Below are 17,549 nucleotides of genomic sequence, written 5' to 3' on the forward strand. Positions count from 1 at the left end.
AAAGCCATCCCTATGTTATTGTTTTGGCTACAGTAGCTTTCTTTCATGCACAAAACTAGCTATCACAAGTTTGATGTTTCCAAGTACTCCTCACTGCGTCTCTGTATTTCCCCTGTTGTGTTCACTTGCCTGCTGGGAAATGCTTGTGCCTAGCTTAGTTCAGTTTTTGGCAAATCTGTGGAATCTTATGCAATTTGTATTGCACATTGCTCATGGATCACAGGCTGAGATCACTGCAGCAGGATGCAGCAAGTAGGCTGCCAGGAGTGCATAACACCATGCTCTGTTGCAAGTGTGCGGTTTAGCTCTTAGAGCTGGCGTGAGGATAACTTGCATTTGTCTTTATTGCTGTAGATACCTCAAAGAAAGGGAGATACATCTTTAACCCATAGTGGGAAGGAAGAGGAAAGAAACTGCTGTACAAAAGAAGTGTTCCATACAGAGTAAGTTCAAATACTCTCTCCACTTTCTTCAAATAGCATCCTACAAAGATGGGAGCATCTCTATCCCTCATGTTCCATCAACTTCAGATTGTCCTAAATGATTTATGTGGTCAATTTTTGATTTTTAGAATTATCTTAAGCAACTTATTTGAGCTCTGTGACTATGACTAAACTTGCAAAGCTAGATAGTCATGATTCTTGGAACCATGGCCTGAAAGCAAGTTGGGTTTTTTTTCTTTCGTTACTAGTGGTTGTTGTTATTCTCAACATTATTTGCAAATATTTGCTGTTTCTGGGAATTCAACTCCCTGGAACATAACTTGAAAATCAAGGACAACAGTACTAGCTAAAGTACTGCCACTTGAGTTAAGATGGATAACTGTGGAAAACTGTTTCCCATTTTCAGTAGGCGTAAGAGTTGCAGTAGATAATTGAAGTGTTAGTGGCCAATAGAAGAATGTAGGGATAGAGGTGGCCTTGCTCCTCACATGTACTATAAACTGAGGGCTGAGACACTCCGTTACTTTTCCAAGTAATTAGACAAAGCAAAGTGCTATATTTGTTTCTTATCTGGAACCTTTAATTTCTTTCCTAGTAAGAGTTCTCTTCAGTCAAAAATGACGTTCTTATATATATGATACTGATGTTTGGTTTTTTTAGTCTACTGCTTGGCACAGTTTAATTTATAATCTGTTTCTTAAACAGAAATCAGTAATTAATCTTATTTGGAACAAATTATATGCTCTGTTGTCAAATACTCATGAGGGCTTCACTATGCTTTATGCTGTGGACTTTAAAGAGACTTCATAATTTACGCAAGCCAATATTCATCTTACCTATACAGAAAGATATGCCTTCATCAGTTCAACTGTTCAGAGACCAGAAGTACCACGAGCTGAAAAGGCAGTGTATCCAGCAGAGAAGGCTCTTCGAAGATCCTGAGTTCCCAGCCTCAGATGAGTCCCTTTACTATCAGAAAGCCCCGCGAGGGAAAGTTGAATGGAAGCGCCCAAAGGTAATGAGTGCTCACTCCCTGGTGATGAGATGCTGTTAGTACTGTTCTACTCCCACCATCTTCTCTGTGCTGAAACAATTATGTTAGTCTATTCTTCCTCCCTTTTTCCATTCATTTCTTGTCAGTGTGCAATCCAGACAGCAGTCTATCTGTGTCACTTTGCTGTCCTAAACAGAAGTCATGCCTTACTGTGTGAAAATGAAAAGGAAGCATTCTGTACAGCCTGATCATGGTTTTTACTGTTGATGGCTCTCTAATAACAAGCACCGTGAGGTAACTCATAGTGTAGTGCTGCTTAGGTCATCCCTCTGTTTAATTAAGAATACTTGTCTGTAATAGATCAGCCAATACGGAAATATATTCTGAGAATATATTCTTCATTTCCTGGATCCGTCTGTGGGTATGTAACTCCACAGGTTGTTCTGTTGACAAAAGCATTTCAGAAATGGTTGAGATTTCTTAATTGAATTTCTCTTTAATATCTGTCTCTTCTGGGGGCCTGGTGTGTAGGCAGAGTGATGGCAATATAAAATCTAAGCTCTAGCTATTAAATCTAGTGCCCCCACCAAGACGTCAAATGTTTTGTTTGTTTCTCCTTTTTCTTTTTTTTTCTTAAGGAAAATACAACCCTTGTAAAAACACTATAGAAAATTAAAACTTATGAACAGAATAGATAAATATTTATGCCTGGAATGCTAGAAGCAAATCAATCATGCAGCTCAATCAATTGTTCATTATTATAGCTCTCCACATGTTACAAATTGCTCTGAAAACTTGTATGCGCGGGGAAAGGAAAACTCGCAGTAGCAAGGGGAAATTGGTCCAATCTCGAGTAGCTAAACTGTTTGTTTATATCTATAAATGAAGGATTTGTGATTTTTCTTTGAGAGCAGGAAAGGGAAGAGCCAAAAATAAGAGGAAACCATGTGTGTACAGTTTGTTCTCAAATTTACCTTTTGTATTAACTATAATGGAACTGAAAAGCCCAGCTACATGCAGGTCTTAGGAGGTTTGGTTGAGTCCTGCAGTGTAAGGCAGGATGCTCTTGAGCTACTCTCAGGGAATACTCAACTACAGAGATGTGTAGCAGGTGCGGAGAAGAGAAGGTATGTTCTCAAAGGTGCGTATAAACCTTTTTTTCTGTACTGAATTCAACACCTTCTTCCTTTGCTGTGTTTCAGAGGTTCTAGGGAAACCTTAGCAGCACTTCTTATCTAGAATAAATGGAGAGTTTTCCTTTATTGGTTGATATCATTGCTGCTCTCTGCATGACTTTGTTGAAGTGACTGTGAATTTTGTCCTGGGCTTCTATAAAACCTGGACTATGCCGTAGGGATTTCATGTTCGGAATGGAAAACTATTATCTGTCCACTCACTGCCTGCAATGCTTATGTCTGTTTGCTTCTTCAGCTGGCATTGTAACAGGAGCTAACTATCACGTCCGTCTCTTCTGATTGTGATTAGTGTACTGCACGTTGAAACTGTTAATATTACTTATATTTGGGATCTGGTAACTGGTTTGCTCTGAAGTCTCATGCTTCACATATCTTGTTTTTATAAAGCACTTCACAGCTTTAACAAGTAATTCAAGAAGCATAAAATCATTTTCAACTTTGACCATGTGGCTTTTTCAAGTGTAATGAAGAGCACATTGGAAGCTTGTAGCTAGATGTACGAAGCATTTTTACCCTGAAGTATGATGAATTTGTCCTTAACTTCACTCATGTTCACTGTTGGGATTAGGATTTATCTTCTGGAAGCATAAACTTGGTGGCTTTTCTTGGAAACTGACGATGGCAATGTGATCTGCTTTTCTACATATCTGGTACTGTTCCTTGTCCTGTGTGACAGGGGATGACAGATGAAGCTGACCAAGCCTGGTTATATTTGCCAGGATAGCATAAGATTGTTGGTTTTTTTTCTTGGTGGTGCAATTTCACACAGCAGCTTCAGTACTGAAATTTTAGTGAGCAGAGCAGCAGTTGCTTTCTGAAATGGTGAAACATTTTCTGTCCTCCCGTCATCTATATAGGAAGTGGGTAGCATGCCCAGATCCTGGTTCTTGTGTACTGGCATGAGCAACGGGTCCCTCACTTTAGAAACCCTTCTATGAAGCTGTGTGAGCAGTTGTGCCATGCTGCCCAGTGCACACAGTGCCTCTGCAGTTACTCTCCCTGCTGCTGATGTCCCAACAAGTACGTTTGGGATCTGGGAATCAAAAGCTTTTCTCAACTAAATGCTAGTATTCTAGTTTCAGCTCAGAAACATGTTCACATTTTGTTCAATCCATAAATGGTTGGTGTTGGCCAGACAAAGTAAATACATAGAAGTGTGTCTGTATGCTCAAAAAAGTTTTATTCTGTCCTAGTGAAGAAAGGAGCATAACTGAGAAAGAGAAGGGGGGGAGAAGGGTTTCCTCCGCTGCGTTTTTTGTCTTTGGATCTGCACCTGCAATGTTAAGTATGTTCTATTTGCTCATTCCAGTCACTCACAGCAATAGCTCATTAACAGTCTGACGTTAATTAGTTGTTTTGTACAAGTCTTCTTGGGAAGGGGAACAAAGCCAGGGTAGTGTTACTTCTGTGGCACCCCTGTATTAAGACAGTGGAGAGCACAGAAGGCACCATGTAATTACTGTGCATTCTTCCTCAGATGGTGTGACTTTCCAAGGAGAGATCTCCTTATGGAAAGATCAGCCAACAAATAAGAGCAACGAACACTGCTTGTGTGCAATACTGGGTCCTCTTTCCTTGGCTGGGGGCAGCTGTGCTCTGCTAAGAGCAGGAGCAGCCTCTTGCCCCCCATCTCTGCTGGCCCTGGGACATCAGTGCCCTCCTGTGCTGGTTAACTCCTTACTGGGGGCGAACACTGCCTCTGTGTGGTGGCCCTGATCAGCGTTGGCTCTTAGCAGCAAGCAGCTCTAGTGAAAATACCCAGGAACTGCAGTCACACTGCTTCAAAGATATTTTGTCTGTCTTATTTTTAACGGGGCTTTGCATCAATTTTGCAACTGATAAAATTGACCTTACAAAGGTATTAAATCCCAAGGATGTGTTTATCAGCATTAAACAGCTAGATCCTTCAGGCAGGACAGACATCTGTATGAGGAAAGAGCAGATAAGCTTGCTTCAGAGATAAGTGACATGTTCTTGAGGTATTCAGAAAGGAAAGTAATAGTCTCATCTGACAGAATGAGAGTCTTACTGTGTGCTTTCCCAGATTCTCTGCTTGACTCTCTGTTTTATAAACCCTGGTTTTGCTTTCATCTGCACGTTTTCTTTACAAAAGGGCTATGGTTGTACCCCCATGTTCTGGAAAGACAGAGCTAGTTCTCTTTTAGTAAGGCAGGACACAAAGCCACTCGCTGAGCTGATTCTTAAGAAACCCCACTGGTGTCCCAGACTGCAGGACGGACTGCTGCTGTGTTTGATTGAACCCCCAGCATTCTCCAGCACTCCTGGTGCCGAAGGTCAGATATCTGCCTGCAAGTGGGGAATCGCTTACTCCTGGCCCACTGCCTGCCATGTTCCTAGGAACTGCATGGCATGGGCCTGGTTCTCTGTTCTTCTCACCTGTTTCCCCATGCTTTCAGGGACGGTTATCACTGTACAAGTGAAAAGGATCAGGAAATTAGGTATTGTGTTCTTGAGTGATACAGCAAAGGGAACAAACCTTACAGTTTTCAAACTGGGCAGTGTGGGAAGAGCAGTTTGGTGACTTGTCCAGGTGAGCATGAGTGGATGAGGTGCTGGAGAACTCGGGAGCTCTGACTTGCATCTGCTCATGTTTCTTGGAGGTGGCACCAGTTATTGTTTGCCTCTTACTGATGGAAGATGATCACTTGCCTAAGGACCTGAAAAAACCTTTGTATTTGCAAGTGATGATTTGAACCCTGGAAACCTCCCCCTCCTCTATACTTGTCTCGGAGAATTTTGCCCACTGTCCCACCAGGGCATGCCTGCCTGGATCAGTTTTGCATATACTGCATTCATGTTCTTTGTCCCATTTATGTTCTCAGTGACAGGAGTTGGGATCACAGGAAGCAGTCCTGCAGAAGGTCTAATAGCACCTCAGACCTCATAAATATTGCAGAATAAGTGTCATGAAAGACTTGGGTGGTACTGCCCAGCACTGGACACACCCGGGTTAAATGTCTCTCAGGAGTAATGCGTGGCTTCATCATTTGATTCCTCTTTGTCTGCTGTAAGCTGCAGCTTCATTCTCAATCTGTTTTCCAGTTAGACCATGAATAAGACCAGGGACATCCGCGTAATTTTTGGGACACAATAGCAGGGGAGGCACCGGAAAGGGAAGTATCCTGGCATGCTGCATCTGGATTTAGTGGTTGTCCCACCGCACACTGCAGGAATAGCTTCAGAGCACAGAGCAGTGACAGCTCCTCAGCCTGGGCTGTCTGTCAGGATGGTGCCTGGGGCAATCCAGAGCTGGAGGAACACTGGAGATGGAAGGGGAATGCCATAAACTGGCATCGCAGAGTGATGTGAACTCCTAGCAGTAGTGCACAGTTACATTGCTGTCTCCTGTGTGACAAATTAGATTGTAGCAGCCACTGTGAATAGTGACACTTTCCTGTTTTGTTGCATTTCCTTACCACACCCACAGCTCTCTTGATAGAGTCATCAGTTCTGTCGATCTGAATGTGTTTCCTTCTCTCTTCAACGTCTTTTTTTTTTCCGGCTGAGGACAAGGCCAATGCTCTTGCTTGACGAAAGCAGCAGTTCTTGCCTTTTCTCCTTCTCCCCCCTCAAGCTTTGTAAGGTCTGATTAATGTTCTTCTATGAAACCCTGATGTGTTCTGCAAAGCCCGCTGCTACATCTGGAACCAGAAGAAGCCTTTTCATTTTCTGTTTCCTTGCCTACTCCCATGTTTCTCTGTTGCTGATGGTTTTTGAGTTTGGAAGTGGAGACAAACACAAATTGAGATGTCTTGTGTGCTGTGACATTTGCATTTGTACTTGAAATACAGACCCACATGGAACATGCCTGTATCTGAGAGGTGAGGAAATGTGTGGTTGTGAGCCTCTGCTGAACTTTCAGGAAGCTCCAGAATCCCTTTGTTCACTTCAGACATGTGAACTTTCACTGGAATACAAAGGTGATACCAGATGGCAGGTTGTGTGAGCCACGCACCGATGTCTTGCAGTTTGCTCATTTCTTGTACTTCCCTGGGACGAGTCTGTAGAAGAAGAGTGCTGTAGAAGACTTGGCCTTGCATTAATATCAAATAAAGCTTGCCTGGCTTCTTGTTCCTTTTGCTTCTCTCACAGCCGCAGGTCATAACACTGTGGATGTTCTCTTCTATATGCTGCTCAAGGGAGTCTGAGATCCCAGCTGTAACTTCCTGTGGTGACTCTCAGACACCACACTCCACCACTTCTGATGTGTGGGGCTCCTAAAGGAGTACAGAACATCCTCGATTACAGTATTTAGCATTTTAACTGGCATTTATGTACGCTGTGATTAGCTGTGTTTACATGTGAATGGCCTCCTTGTTATTGCATTCGTAATTGTTACAGTAGTTTTATTTGCCATTAACAGCAGATTCAGCTTGTAATCTTGACCTCCAGAAAGGATTTTCTTGTTCCTAATTTTTCAAAAGATTAGCAGATGTTTCTTTGATAAATATGTATGCATATATAAAGGGAAGGGTTTCATTGTTTTTTTTTATAGTAGTGTGTAAGCCTTGTGGACTGAAGGCTTTCCTAGAAGAGGTATAAAAGCTTCTAGGCAAAGTAGGCCAGTGTAACTTTAAAGCGTTTGTCTCAAAGAAATATGAAAGAAATTGAGAGGTAAAATCTAGGAAGAAGTCTGCCCTGGAAGATAACAGGAGAGGTTGATGGGAATGTTTGTGTGCACGTGAGTCTTATTTTGGACAAGAGGTAATGGCTTTAAGTTACACCAAGGAAAGTTCAGGTTGGATATTAGGAAAAACTGCTCAGAGTGGTACTGCACTGGCACAGGCTGCCCAGGGAGGTGGTGGGGTCAGCAGCCCTGAAGCTGTTCAAGAAAAGGGTCAGTATGGCACTGCTGTGCTGGTAAAGAGTTGATGGTTGCACTAGGTTATCTTAGTGGTCTTGTCCAACTTTAATGACTGTATGATTCTAGGTTAGAATTATGGAGATGGGGAGAAGGCAATGTAGTCCTCTAGATGTGCTGTTAGCATGGAGGGGGCAGGCAGGGGGACAACAGCTAGACAGGAAATCCTCAGAAGAAAATTATTTTTGATGGTGCTGAACACTTTTTTCCCTCATTAGCCATGTGCACAGTGAACTGTGTACTCCTGCAAATGAACGTTCAGCAGAACCAGGTTTCAATGTGGTAAGGTGCTGCAGTGTCCTCGGTACATGACTGCGCCGAGCTTGGCCACAGCCTCTGTCCCTGTGTAGCTGTCAGTGTGCCGAGAAGCAGTGCTAGCCTTGGGCTGCCTGCTGGGGCCCCTGAGCTGAAGGCTGGCAGGCTGCTCCTGGGGAGGAAGGCGTTAAATCCCCCCAGCTGCGGGGCTCCGGTGTTGGCTGTTGGCGCAGCTCCCGAAGATGCATGTGGCAACACAAAGGCATGCTCTTCCAACGCGTTGCCCCAGCAACTGCACATTGTAGGCAGGGATTGTCAGCCTGCCCTGCAAACAGTGATTCAGCTGCAATTAAGACAAATTGTCTTCAGGTTGTGAGATTTAATTTTGAGCTGGAGGAAAGGGGTGTGATGATGGGTGAATGTTATTTATATTAACAATGAAGTGCCACACGTCTGAGATCCTGGTGTAGGCAGGACGCTATCGTGCTGTATATTGCTTTAATGTTAAAATTAGTGCTGGCACTTGGCTTTGGAGCCTTGTTTTCTTATTAGAGAGACTGAAAATCTGCCTCTGGAGCTTTACTTAAATAGTGAGGAGGAGATTTAGTGGAGTTAGCAGTCTTCCATACATACCTTGGCAGTCCCTGTTCTTGCCTCCTGGCAACCCACAGATTGCAACAGAAGGGTTTCCAAAGGCCCCACTGCATTTGAACTCCTAGGAGAAAGTGTTAAAAAGCGGAGGGCAAGGCCCTTCAAATCAAGGCCAAAGCAAGTCATCTCCTTACCGTATGACTGTAATTCAGGATTGGCTGAACCCTGAACTGGCTTTTTTTTATGTCTGTGGTGAAATCAGTTGTAGATCATTTCACCATTCTACCATCTGGGGAATTGTTAGGCACTGTCTGAATGAGGTTGGTGCTGCTTGGTTTTGCTCTGGAGTGCTGAGCTAGAGGTGATCAGCTGTGATTTGATGCGTGAGAGAGATACATGTGAACCCACTGAAATTCAAGACGTTATAAAGCACTTAGCAGCATCCCAGCATGGCTTCAGCATATTGAGACTAGTGTAAAAAGCTGAACAACATTTAATTAAAGGAAAGAACACTTAACCAGTTATTGCTTTAAAAGGGTTCATGAAACTGTTTTTCTTCACTGTGAGTCACAAGGCCCTGGTCTTGACTCTAGTTGCACTTCAGAAATGTTTTTCAAGCCAATTGAATGTTCATGGCAAGCCCGGACAGTGAAGGCTCTACAAGGTGCTGCAATGAGGTGATGACTTGGAAAACCAGGCTCTCCCAGCAACCACACATGGACAGCTTACTGGAATGGTTAGAGAGCATAAAAATAAATAATAAGAAATAAATTAATCATTATTTTATTATTTTAGCATATTTTTAAAGAACTTATTTAGAAAAAATACCTCAAGGCTTGTATGATTGTAGAATAATATAGACTGGTTCAAGCACGTGAGGAAAGAAGTGAGTTATTAACTTGCAGTTCACTTTGCTATCCCCTTACAGTGTTGATGCGAACAGTGATAATAAGCTAACTAAATGAATTATGCACAGAGAATAAAGAAGTAACTGGAAGCCATTGGAAATGGAGTTCTCGTTCTTGCAACCTGGGACATAAGTTCTTGTATGGAGCATCATAACAGAAGAGCATTGTCAGTATTACTGCTACCCTAATATGATCCTGTCATCATTTAAAAATTATCAGTAGTCCTGGCTGTTCTAAGTAGTTGGTCTATTTGAGGAGCAAGCACTTTTTGGAAAAGAATAGAGGTTGGTGTTTTTTTGTTGGTGGGCAAATATTCAGTGTTGCAGCTTTTCCCCAAATACACTAATTAAAATGAAATGTTCATTGAAAATTTTCTTGGAAGTAAGGAAACGTTTTCCAGCTATAAAAGGGACTCTCTCTGTGGATCTCCCAGGGTACTTGGAATGGCGTGTTATGATGGTGTCCAGCCAAGCAATTCCCTGAAAACTGGGTGGTCTTGTTCTTTCTTTTCTCCCACTATTATTTTCTCTTAAGGTCTTGAGGTTTTCTTTTCACTGAACGTGTTCTGAAAAGTAAAAGGTGAAGGGAAAGCATTCAAGGGAAGATGCCTTCAATATGTTCCTTCCCTGTTTGCTCTATAGTGTTCCTCTTCACTCGTCTTCCTGCTTCTTTGCTCAAATCCTTTGCAGAAATAAAGGAATCAAGCTGTCCAGGCAAATTATCCATTATCTACTGATTGTGGTGTCGTAGCTGATGATCTAACCATTCTGAAAAGGGTCATGCTGGGCTTCTCCAGCATTTTTCATCAAATCTCTGTGCTTCAGGAACTATGTTTAGGACTTTATCAGTATAATTGCCTTGCGCGGTATGTCTGACATGGTGAAGGTACTAGAATATGTGCATGTTTGTTTCTAGCTCCTCTTATGGTGATTTGCATTGAATTTGGAGGAAAGGGATGCTTCCCTGGGGAGGACAAAAGAAAAAGACCAAATTAGTGTTTTTTTCTGACTGAAAGTTGCTCATACTCTGGGTGCCCATGACTTGCATCATCTCAGTGGATCATGGACGATGCTTGTTGCTGCTGTATCTACGTGCTGTGTTCTGTTGACTCACAAATCAGGCAGATGACAGCCAAAGTGAGTTAAGAACTGAAGAAAGGACTCAAATGAGTAATACCTTTTAGCACCTTGGCAGATGAAGATGATGAGCTACGTGCAGCTGTTTTATACAGCCTGTTACCCTTTCCCTATCTGGGAATGGCAAAGGTACGTTTTGGGGGGAGCATGTGTTTGTGTGTTTCATATCTGGGAAGGTTTTTTGTGTGTTTGTTTTTCAGTTGGCTAGAAGAGAAAGAAATAAGCAGGAGAGGTTTTGCCTCCTTCTGGAGGCTGAGGAAGGAATCAGATCAGACTCTGAGATCAGTTTGGGACAGAAATGTGTCTTTGCTAGATTTTTAGCATGCTCTCTCCCAAACTGGATGATCTCAATCTCATTTAGATTGAATTTGAACAAAGTGCTCTTCTTTGGGGCAGTTTAGGTTTGTAGCTGCGTATATTGAACTGTTTTACAGTTTGTGTCCTCAGAGAATACTTGGCAATAGGGACTGGGTAACGCAACATGGAGCTCCTATGGGGAAGGACTCCCCCAGCAACTTGAAAATATTTTCAGCGATTTAAAATTGCTGAAAGAAAAAAATCCAATTCTGTGGGCAGTGAGGTTCAAATTCAGAAGCTCCTGTGGGTATTCATCAGCCTCTTACAGCTGCTAGGATAAAAGATTTCTAATCCTCCAGGCATTCAGTTTTGGGTGCAGACATTCTTGGTGCCCAGCTAGGCCTTCTCTGATATCACTCCGAATTTATAAGGTGCAAAATTGTTGAGGCTCTTTAGCAGCATGGTGAGGAAGATAACCAAGCTTAGAGCCACTAGAAGGTATTTTCTGTGTTATGGAAGCAGTGTTACTTCTGTATCCTGTCCAGGTAGGTATTGTGTGCTTGCCAGAAAAGTAACAAGTTTACTCTGAATTCCTCCTCTCCTTCTTCAGTGTCTTTAAAATGAGTTTGAGTATCAGGATAAGTTTATAGTTGTACTGATTTGACAATTTGCAAGTGTTTTCCTGCTTCTCTTTACACTGTCACATTTCATGTTTTCGTGTTTGGTTATAGAATAATGCAAACAACAACATAAAATGGGGTTTCTATCTACCAAGGCAGATTCAGGCCTCTGTGAGTCTCTCCCCATCGCGTTCTGCTGCTAGGTCCGTGAGGAGTTCACACATGGAGCTGTGATGAGATATTTACAAATGCAGCCACTTCGGAACAGCATTTAAGAGGGCACATCTCACATTAGCCATGTAAATCATGGCTGACAGTTCACAACGTCTGAATGCAGCCTGGGGGAGGGGGAAGACTCCAAAGCAACACCAAAGAGCATATAATTTAGTCTCTTGCGTTTAAGATTAACGTTTTTACTTGTATGCTCTTGTTAGCCAGTCTCTCATGGAGTCAGCTCTCCTGTAGAGAGAAGTTGAGGGCCTTTATTGCCTGAGTAGAAGAGAGCCATCACAGGGTGTTCCACCTCACACACCTGAGGGCACGGGAAGCGGATCGTGGCACAAGGGAGGCTATCCTGGGTCAAAGTGCCAGTGTGGTAGTTTATGTTTACTCAGTGATCCTCTCACAGTGTCTGTAATGTGCTCTGCTGCAAGGCCTGTCTTATCTCCCAGCAACTGCTTTAATTGCAGTTTATTATCAGAGGTTTGGATTGGAAAATGTGTTAATGCTGTCTGAAGATTTGGCCTGCTATTCTTCTAAAGTAACCTCTGTCACTAGAATATAATAGTAAGAACTAGCAGACTTATCTCTGGAAGTTTGAAATACACTGGACTGCAAGAATGCTATGAACAGTGAATATTTTATATTTGTTTTACGTTATGTTGGAGAGAGAATGTTAAAGGTGAAGGTCATATATTGGCCATATAAACCCCTCAAATCACTCATCAGCTTGTTTGCTTGCAATAGCAACTCCGCTGGAGATAACACCAGCCCAATTCCTAATGCAAATGACAAGTATGAGGGACAATGAGTGCCAGAGTCACTAAAAAGTTTTCTGTCTGGTCCTAATGACTTTGTAACTCCAAGTACATCATACTTGCACATCCCCATATAGAACTGGCCAATGTGGATGTATGTACGTAGATAATTTACAGGGACTTGGGAAGCAGAGTGGTGTAATGGGAGGAGGGGTGAAGCTGTGCTTTGGAGTTGTGTTGTCATCCCAGGACAAAGATATGACATTTTGCATTTTTAAGGCAGGCATAGACCCAGACTATCAACAGATATTAGCTAACTAGCTTTTTTCCTTTTTGGTGGGAGGAGGGGGGGGAGTTGTGTTTTTTTTTTTTTTTTTTAAATAAAAGATATGTTCCTGAGGTGAGTCAGCATTTGCATCTTCTAAGGGTGATGAGAAAACAGTAGTATTCCTGGTGGACAGTATAGCCATCTGTTTTTCTGGGTGGTGGGTCCAAGAAACACAGAAAAGTTACGGGACAAAGCGGTGCTCAGATGAGAAGAACTATTGCAGATGCGTTGTTATGTGATTTCTTTCACAACTGTTTTGTTCCTGTTGTGAGGAAGTGAGCAGAGCTGTGTGTGGTGCCCTGAGGACTCTTCTCACAGAGCCAAACAAACAAGTAGGGATCTCTTAACCACCTTAATCCTTCCGGCAGTTATTGCTGGCAGCAACCAGGGTTCAAGTCTTAGAGAAGTACATCCAGCTGTATGACGCTTGTCCGTGTCCCATTTTCCTAGACCGGACTCTGTGGTTCAAATCAAGGCTGAAATTCATCCTGCATGCTGCCATTGGGGGTTGTTGCTGGGGAGTTCAATGTGTTGTGGCTCAGCCATGCTCTAAATAAGAAACCTTGAAAACGTTATAGTATTTCATTCAGACAGTGTCTGTTTCTGTGTTTGAGAAAGTTCATCAGAAATAAGAATGGGAGCTCTGCTTTGTTCGGGGCTCCCGTGGTTCTCCTAACCATTCTGCAGCAGCCAGGTGCCTGGCTCTGACAGCGTGCATAGCCCTGAGGAGACCTCTGTTGTGCTTCTGGAGGTTAAGCAATGTGAAAGCTCTGTGTGGGAGAACCTTGTGCTCCAGAACTGGGGCTGGGGAGAAATGGGAGTTTGGGAAGTGCTATAGGAACTGAAACAGATACAATTTTATTCTCCTGAAGATGTTATTTTAGAAAACATCCTTTTCCAAAGAGTAGGAATCTGTGAACTTAGTTTAATTTACTCTCCTTCCCATCAGTGATATGATGTGGTGCATCAGAACAAGATGCAGCTTGCCAAGCGTGTTTCTGGGGACAAAACCCTGACCCTTTTTAAAGCCTGAGAAGTTTTGCTGTGTATCAGGCTGTCTGTCATCTTGCCTGTTCCCTGATGGGCTGAGTATGGGAGGCATTATGATAACATTATTTGTCACGTTTCCGTCTCATGTTCTGCCTGGGTGAGCCATTCCTCACAGAATATTCTGTCTCTAATGTTTTCATCTGGTGAAGTTGTGACATGTTCTTTTCTGGAATTGCTGAAGTGTTCCCAGAATGGAGCTGTTGCTCACTCTTATATTATTTCCATAATTTTATTTTCCCTGGAAAATATTGCTAAGATGGAGCTTACACATGAGACGAGACGAGACGAGCAAGGAATTAGGAAAGCCTTCAGCCGTCAGCAGTTCCCCGTGTCTGACCTCTCCATTGCAGTCTGCTGGCTGGGTGGACCCTGTGTGACATGAACTTGATGGCTCAGTCTTGTGTAGCTTCATAAAATTTCTTGTTCTTAGTTGTGCCCTTTTGTGCTGGCCATGTCCTTACAGGAAGCAGAAACGCAGCAGCACTCTGCCAGCATTCCTGGCCTCGCTCCTCTGCAAACCGTGTTGTACAGTTGTGTGTTCAGTAGGTGTCCTAATGCACAGCTCCATCCTTATTCCTTCTCTTCTTACATGTACTAAGGCAGTGTGCGTTCCTTTTTTGTGACAATATCCCTTTTTTGTGGCAATATCCTTAGATCTATTCAACCTTCAATGCATGTTGCATTTATTTACATATGATGAAGAGGCAGTGTTCTGCAAGCAGCATCTTTCTCAACAGTACTATTCATCCAAGTCTTCCAGGGATATAATTATGAGCAAACATTTGTAAATGACATGCCTACTTGCCAAGCAGACGGCTCTCCAGATGCCCGTGTTTTGTTATCTTCTCTCTTGGCAGTTTTTCCAGTTTATGTTTCCCTCCTTCAGACTGGATGGAGGCTTTCTTACGTTGTTGCTGTATTTTCTTCTAAAGTAAAAATGTGGGATGACCTCAGTGTCACCTCCAGAACATAAACACTTCAATTCCAAGGTTTAAAATGTTTTTTAAAGTGTCAGGTTTTGTTTAGTTGGTTCAGTTGTCATTAAATGAAAATTGGCCTCTCAGAAAGTCAGTTTCTATTTGTCCCGAGGCAATGTGATGATGGAAAGAGTGACATGGTAAAATTTATTTTGAGCCTATAAAACAAAAAGCCTGAGGATCAAATCCTCAGATAGTGGAAGTCTTCTTACAGTAATTGTTAGTTCATTGATTTAGTCTTCCCAAAGAATTAAACGTCTGGCGTCTGTGAAGGAAAAATTACAGCCTAAACATGCCAGTTCCAAAGAAAACTAAGGTACTGTTCTGTCAACACCTTTCTCCGGGAGTGAAAAGCATCCACATCCTGAAGTGGAGCTTCTTTAAGAGTGAATTTGAAAGAGCGTTTTGTATGTTAAGAGTTTTATGTGTCATCCCCTCCACCCCATATTATTTCCACATTTAACAGGGTGCTTTTTTTTAAGCCATTATATTTTAGATTTCCATAAGAGTTTGAATTTTATGTGCCTATCGTGCAATTTAAATGCTTCCTTCAAGATTAATTCTATTTAAAAAATAAATGAATTATGAATGTATTATGTTTTTATGGCTAAAAGGAAGCTTTGAAAAATCCTTCACAACTGAAGGAACCTTTTAGAAGTGCTCTCTTGCCGGCATGCGGCATTGTTTCTAACTTAACCATATGAGCTAAAATATTCTGAATTTGCTTCTTTTTGAGTTTGCAGGAAGGATCCATAAAATGTTCCTTCTCGGGAAAATACACTGTATCTGTTAAGATCAAATGTTATCTTCCAGCTCCTGAGTGACTATAATTTTGTCTTTTGCACATCTGAGTTTCAAGTGCAATTAACTGAAACACTTCATAGTGTAGGAGTCAGGATCCAAACTTTGGTCACTGTTGCAGGTTTTTAGGAGCCATCGTCACCTACTGCTGTGCCATCAGGACATGGAATCTCCATCATTTGAGATATTCAAAAGATACCTATCTGGGAATGGTCCTGGGCAGCCTGCTTTAGGTAGTCCTGCCTGAGCACAGGAGTTGGACAGTGTGACCATCAGATGTGCCTTCCAACCTCAATCATTCTGTGATTCTGTGGTCAGGGAGAGGAGAGAGGGCTGCATTGACAGCTGTGCTGGGCCTCATGCAGGCAGCAGGTGGGTTTGCCTGACTTAGCTAGAGGGATGTGATTTACAGCTGAGAATCTGGTCTGCGTCTCTGCATTTGAATAGAGTAAAAGCTTTAGCCGCTAAGAGGGGGTGGTATTCTTGGAAGAGATAGGGACACCATAGCAAGTTACTTCTGCAGATGTTCCAAAACCTGCAAAAAAAATTAAAAATACAATTACCCTCTAGTGAAAATAATGGCTGCACTGCAAATATTTAAATTGTAAGGCAAGAAAAAAATAGTACTGTCAAACTTCATTTAAAACAGGCTTTTCCCTTGCTTTGCCTTTTGAGAGTTGTTACGTTTCTGTAGGTTTTCCACTAACTTTGACTGTTGGACCATGATTGAATAAACTAACTGATTGATAGTGTGAGGCTAGAGTTAAAAGGTGAGTCATAATTTTCTCTTGGGAGTGGTCTGTGTCAAGCACTTGCAGTGAGATTGCTGGAGACACAAATGTGCCAGAATGATTTCAGCGTCCCTGCTGGGGTTTGATGTGAGATGTTTTTCCTGACACGTCGTAAGGAAATTCAGCTTGGCTGAAGAGGAGCAGTTCTGGGATGTTCTCCAGCATGTAGAGGTGGAGCAGTGCGTAAGTCAAGATGAATTTGGTGTCTACTCTAGTTCATGTTTGAGTTATCAGCACCTCTCAAATCTCCCTTCTTAGGTGGCAAGCAGACTTTTTCCCACAATAGAAGACCTTGGGAGGGTTCTGTCTTCTCAGGCTCGAAGTTCTAAAACTTCCTAAATGTTTATGGAGAACCTCCATCTTTAATGGACTATTTAAAGTGGCTTTAAAACATTTTAATAGGGATTAGAATTCTGATGAAGGTACAGGTCTATTAGCGGTGAATTTTGTGATAAAATGATTCCAGGTCTCCTGTCTGTTGTATTGTATTACTCTGCTTTCTGACAGTTGAATAACATTCTTTGTGTTAGTTTGGTATCAGATAGATGTAATGTTAGTGTTTATTAAAGGAATTTGACTGAAATGAAGGAGTAAATTCAAATCAGTATATCTCCATCACTTGGGAAAATAAAAAATAAATTTGATAAATACAGTGAAAGTGCTACATGAAGAAACAGCATGATATAAATTAGAAAAAAGAAGTTTCTTGCTATGTTTTTCCAAGCAAGAGATCTCTTAAGCATCTAAATATTTTTAAACAGTGATAAAACTGGTTGTAGTTCAACTGGGATAAGATCTTAACTGAGTAAACATTCTTAAAAAACCTGACTGCTCCTAGAGAGCCAAAGGCCTGCATTCATTCGTGTCTGACTGAATCTGCTCTAAGTTTTTGTTTTTTGGGTTTTTTTTTGTTTTTTTTTTTTGTATGGAAACCAGAAAGTCTTGGTTCATGATAGGAAACACCCTGACAGTGATCGTGAAATTGGAATCATTTGTGTTTGGCATCAAAGTCCATGGAATGCTCCCAGAGTGAACTCAGAAGGAAGATGGTGTATCTCCAGCCTTAAAACTGAGCAGCCAAGTAATTTTGGTCATATTTAGAGGATGCTCTGTGGTCTGAAAGACAGACTAATGTTGTTGGGGAACAGTGAGTGATTAGCATCTTTTGCCATCAAAGTCTTCGTTCCTTTGGCCTTTCTTCCCACAGAGGAAGTACGGTTACAGCTATGTTACCTCCAAGTGGCTGTCTGTTTGTCTCTTTGCCCAGCAGTGCCTTCCTATTGAGAAGTTTCAGCCCAGTTTG

At 42.1% G+C, this 17,549-nt stretch overlaps 1 protein-coding gene across 5 annotated transcripts in view; it reads left to right on the top strand.

The window, feature by feature from the left end:
• CAPN6 (calpain 6) overlaps positions 1 to 17,549 on the top strand; it is a 56,596-nt gene that overhangs the window by 6,760 nt on the left and 32,287 nt on the right. For all 5 annotated transcript variants that reach the window (XM_021406409.1, XM_021406414.1, XM_021406410.1 and 2 more), the window contains exons 2-3: positions 355 to 443; positions 1,288 to 1,458. In XM_021406409.1, the coding sequence (XP_021262084.1) occupies positions 1,294 to 1,458 (165 nt within the window). In that variant the 5' untranslated portion in view covers positions 355 to 443; positions 1,288 to 1,293. The remainder of the gene's footprint in view (positions 1 to 354; positions 444 to 1,287; positions 1,459 to 17,549) is intronic.

Source organism: Numida meleagris, chromosome 8, assembly GCF_002078875.1.
Source record: "Numida meleagris isolate 19003 breed g44 Domestic line chromosome 8, NumMel1.0, whole genome shotgun sequence".
Classification (NCBI taxonomy): Eukaryota; Metazoa; Chordata; class Aves; order Galliformes; family Numididae; genus Numida; species Numida meleagris.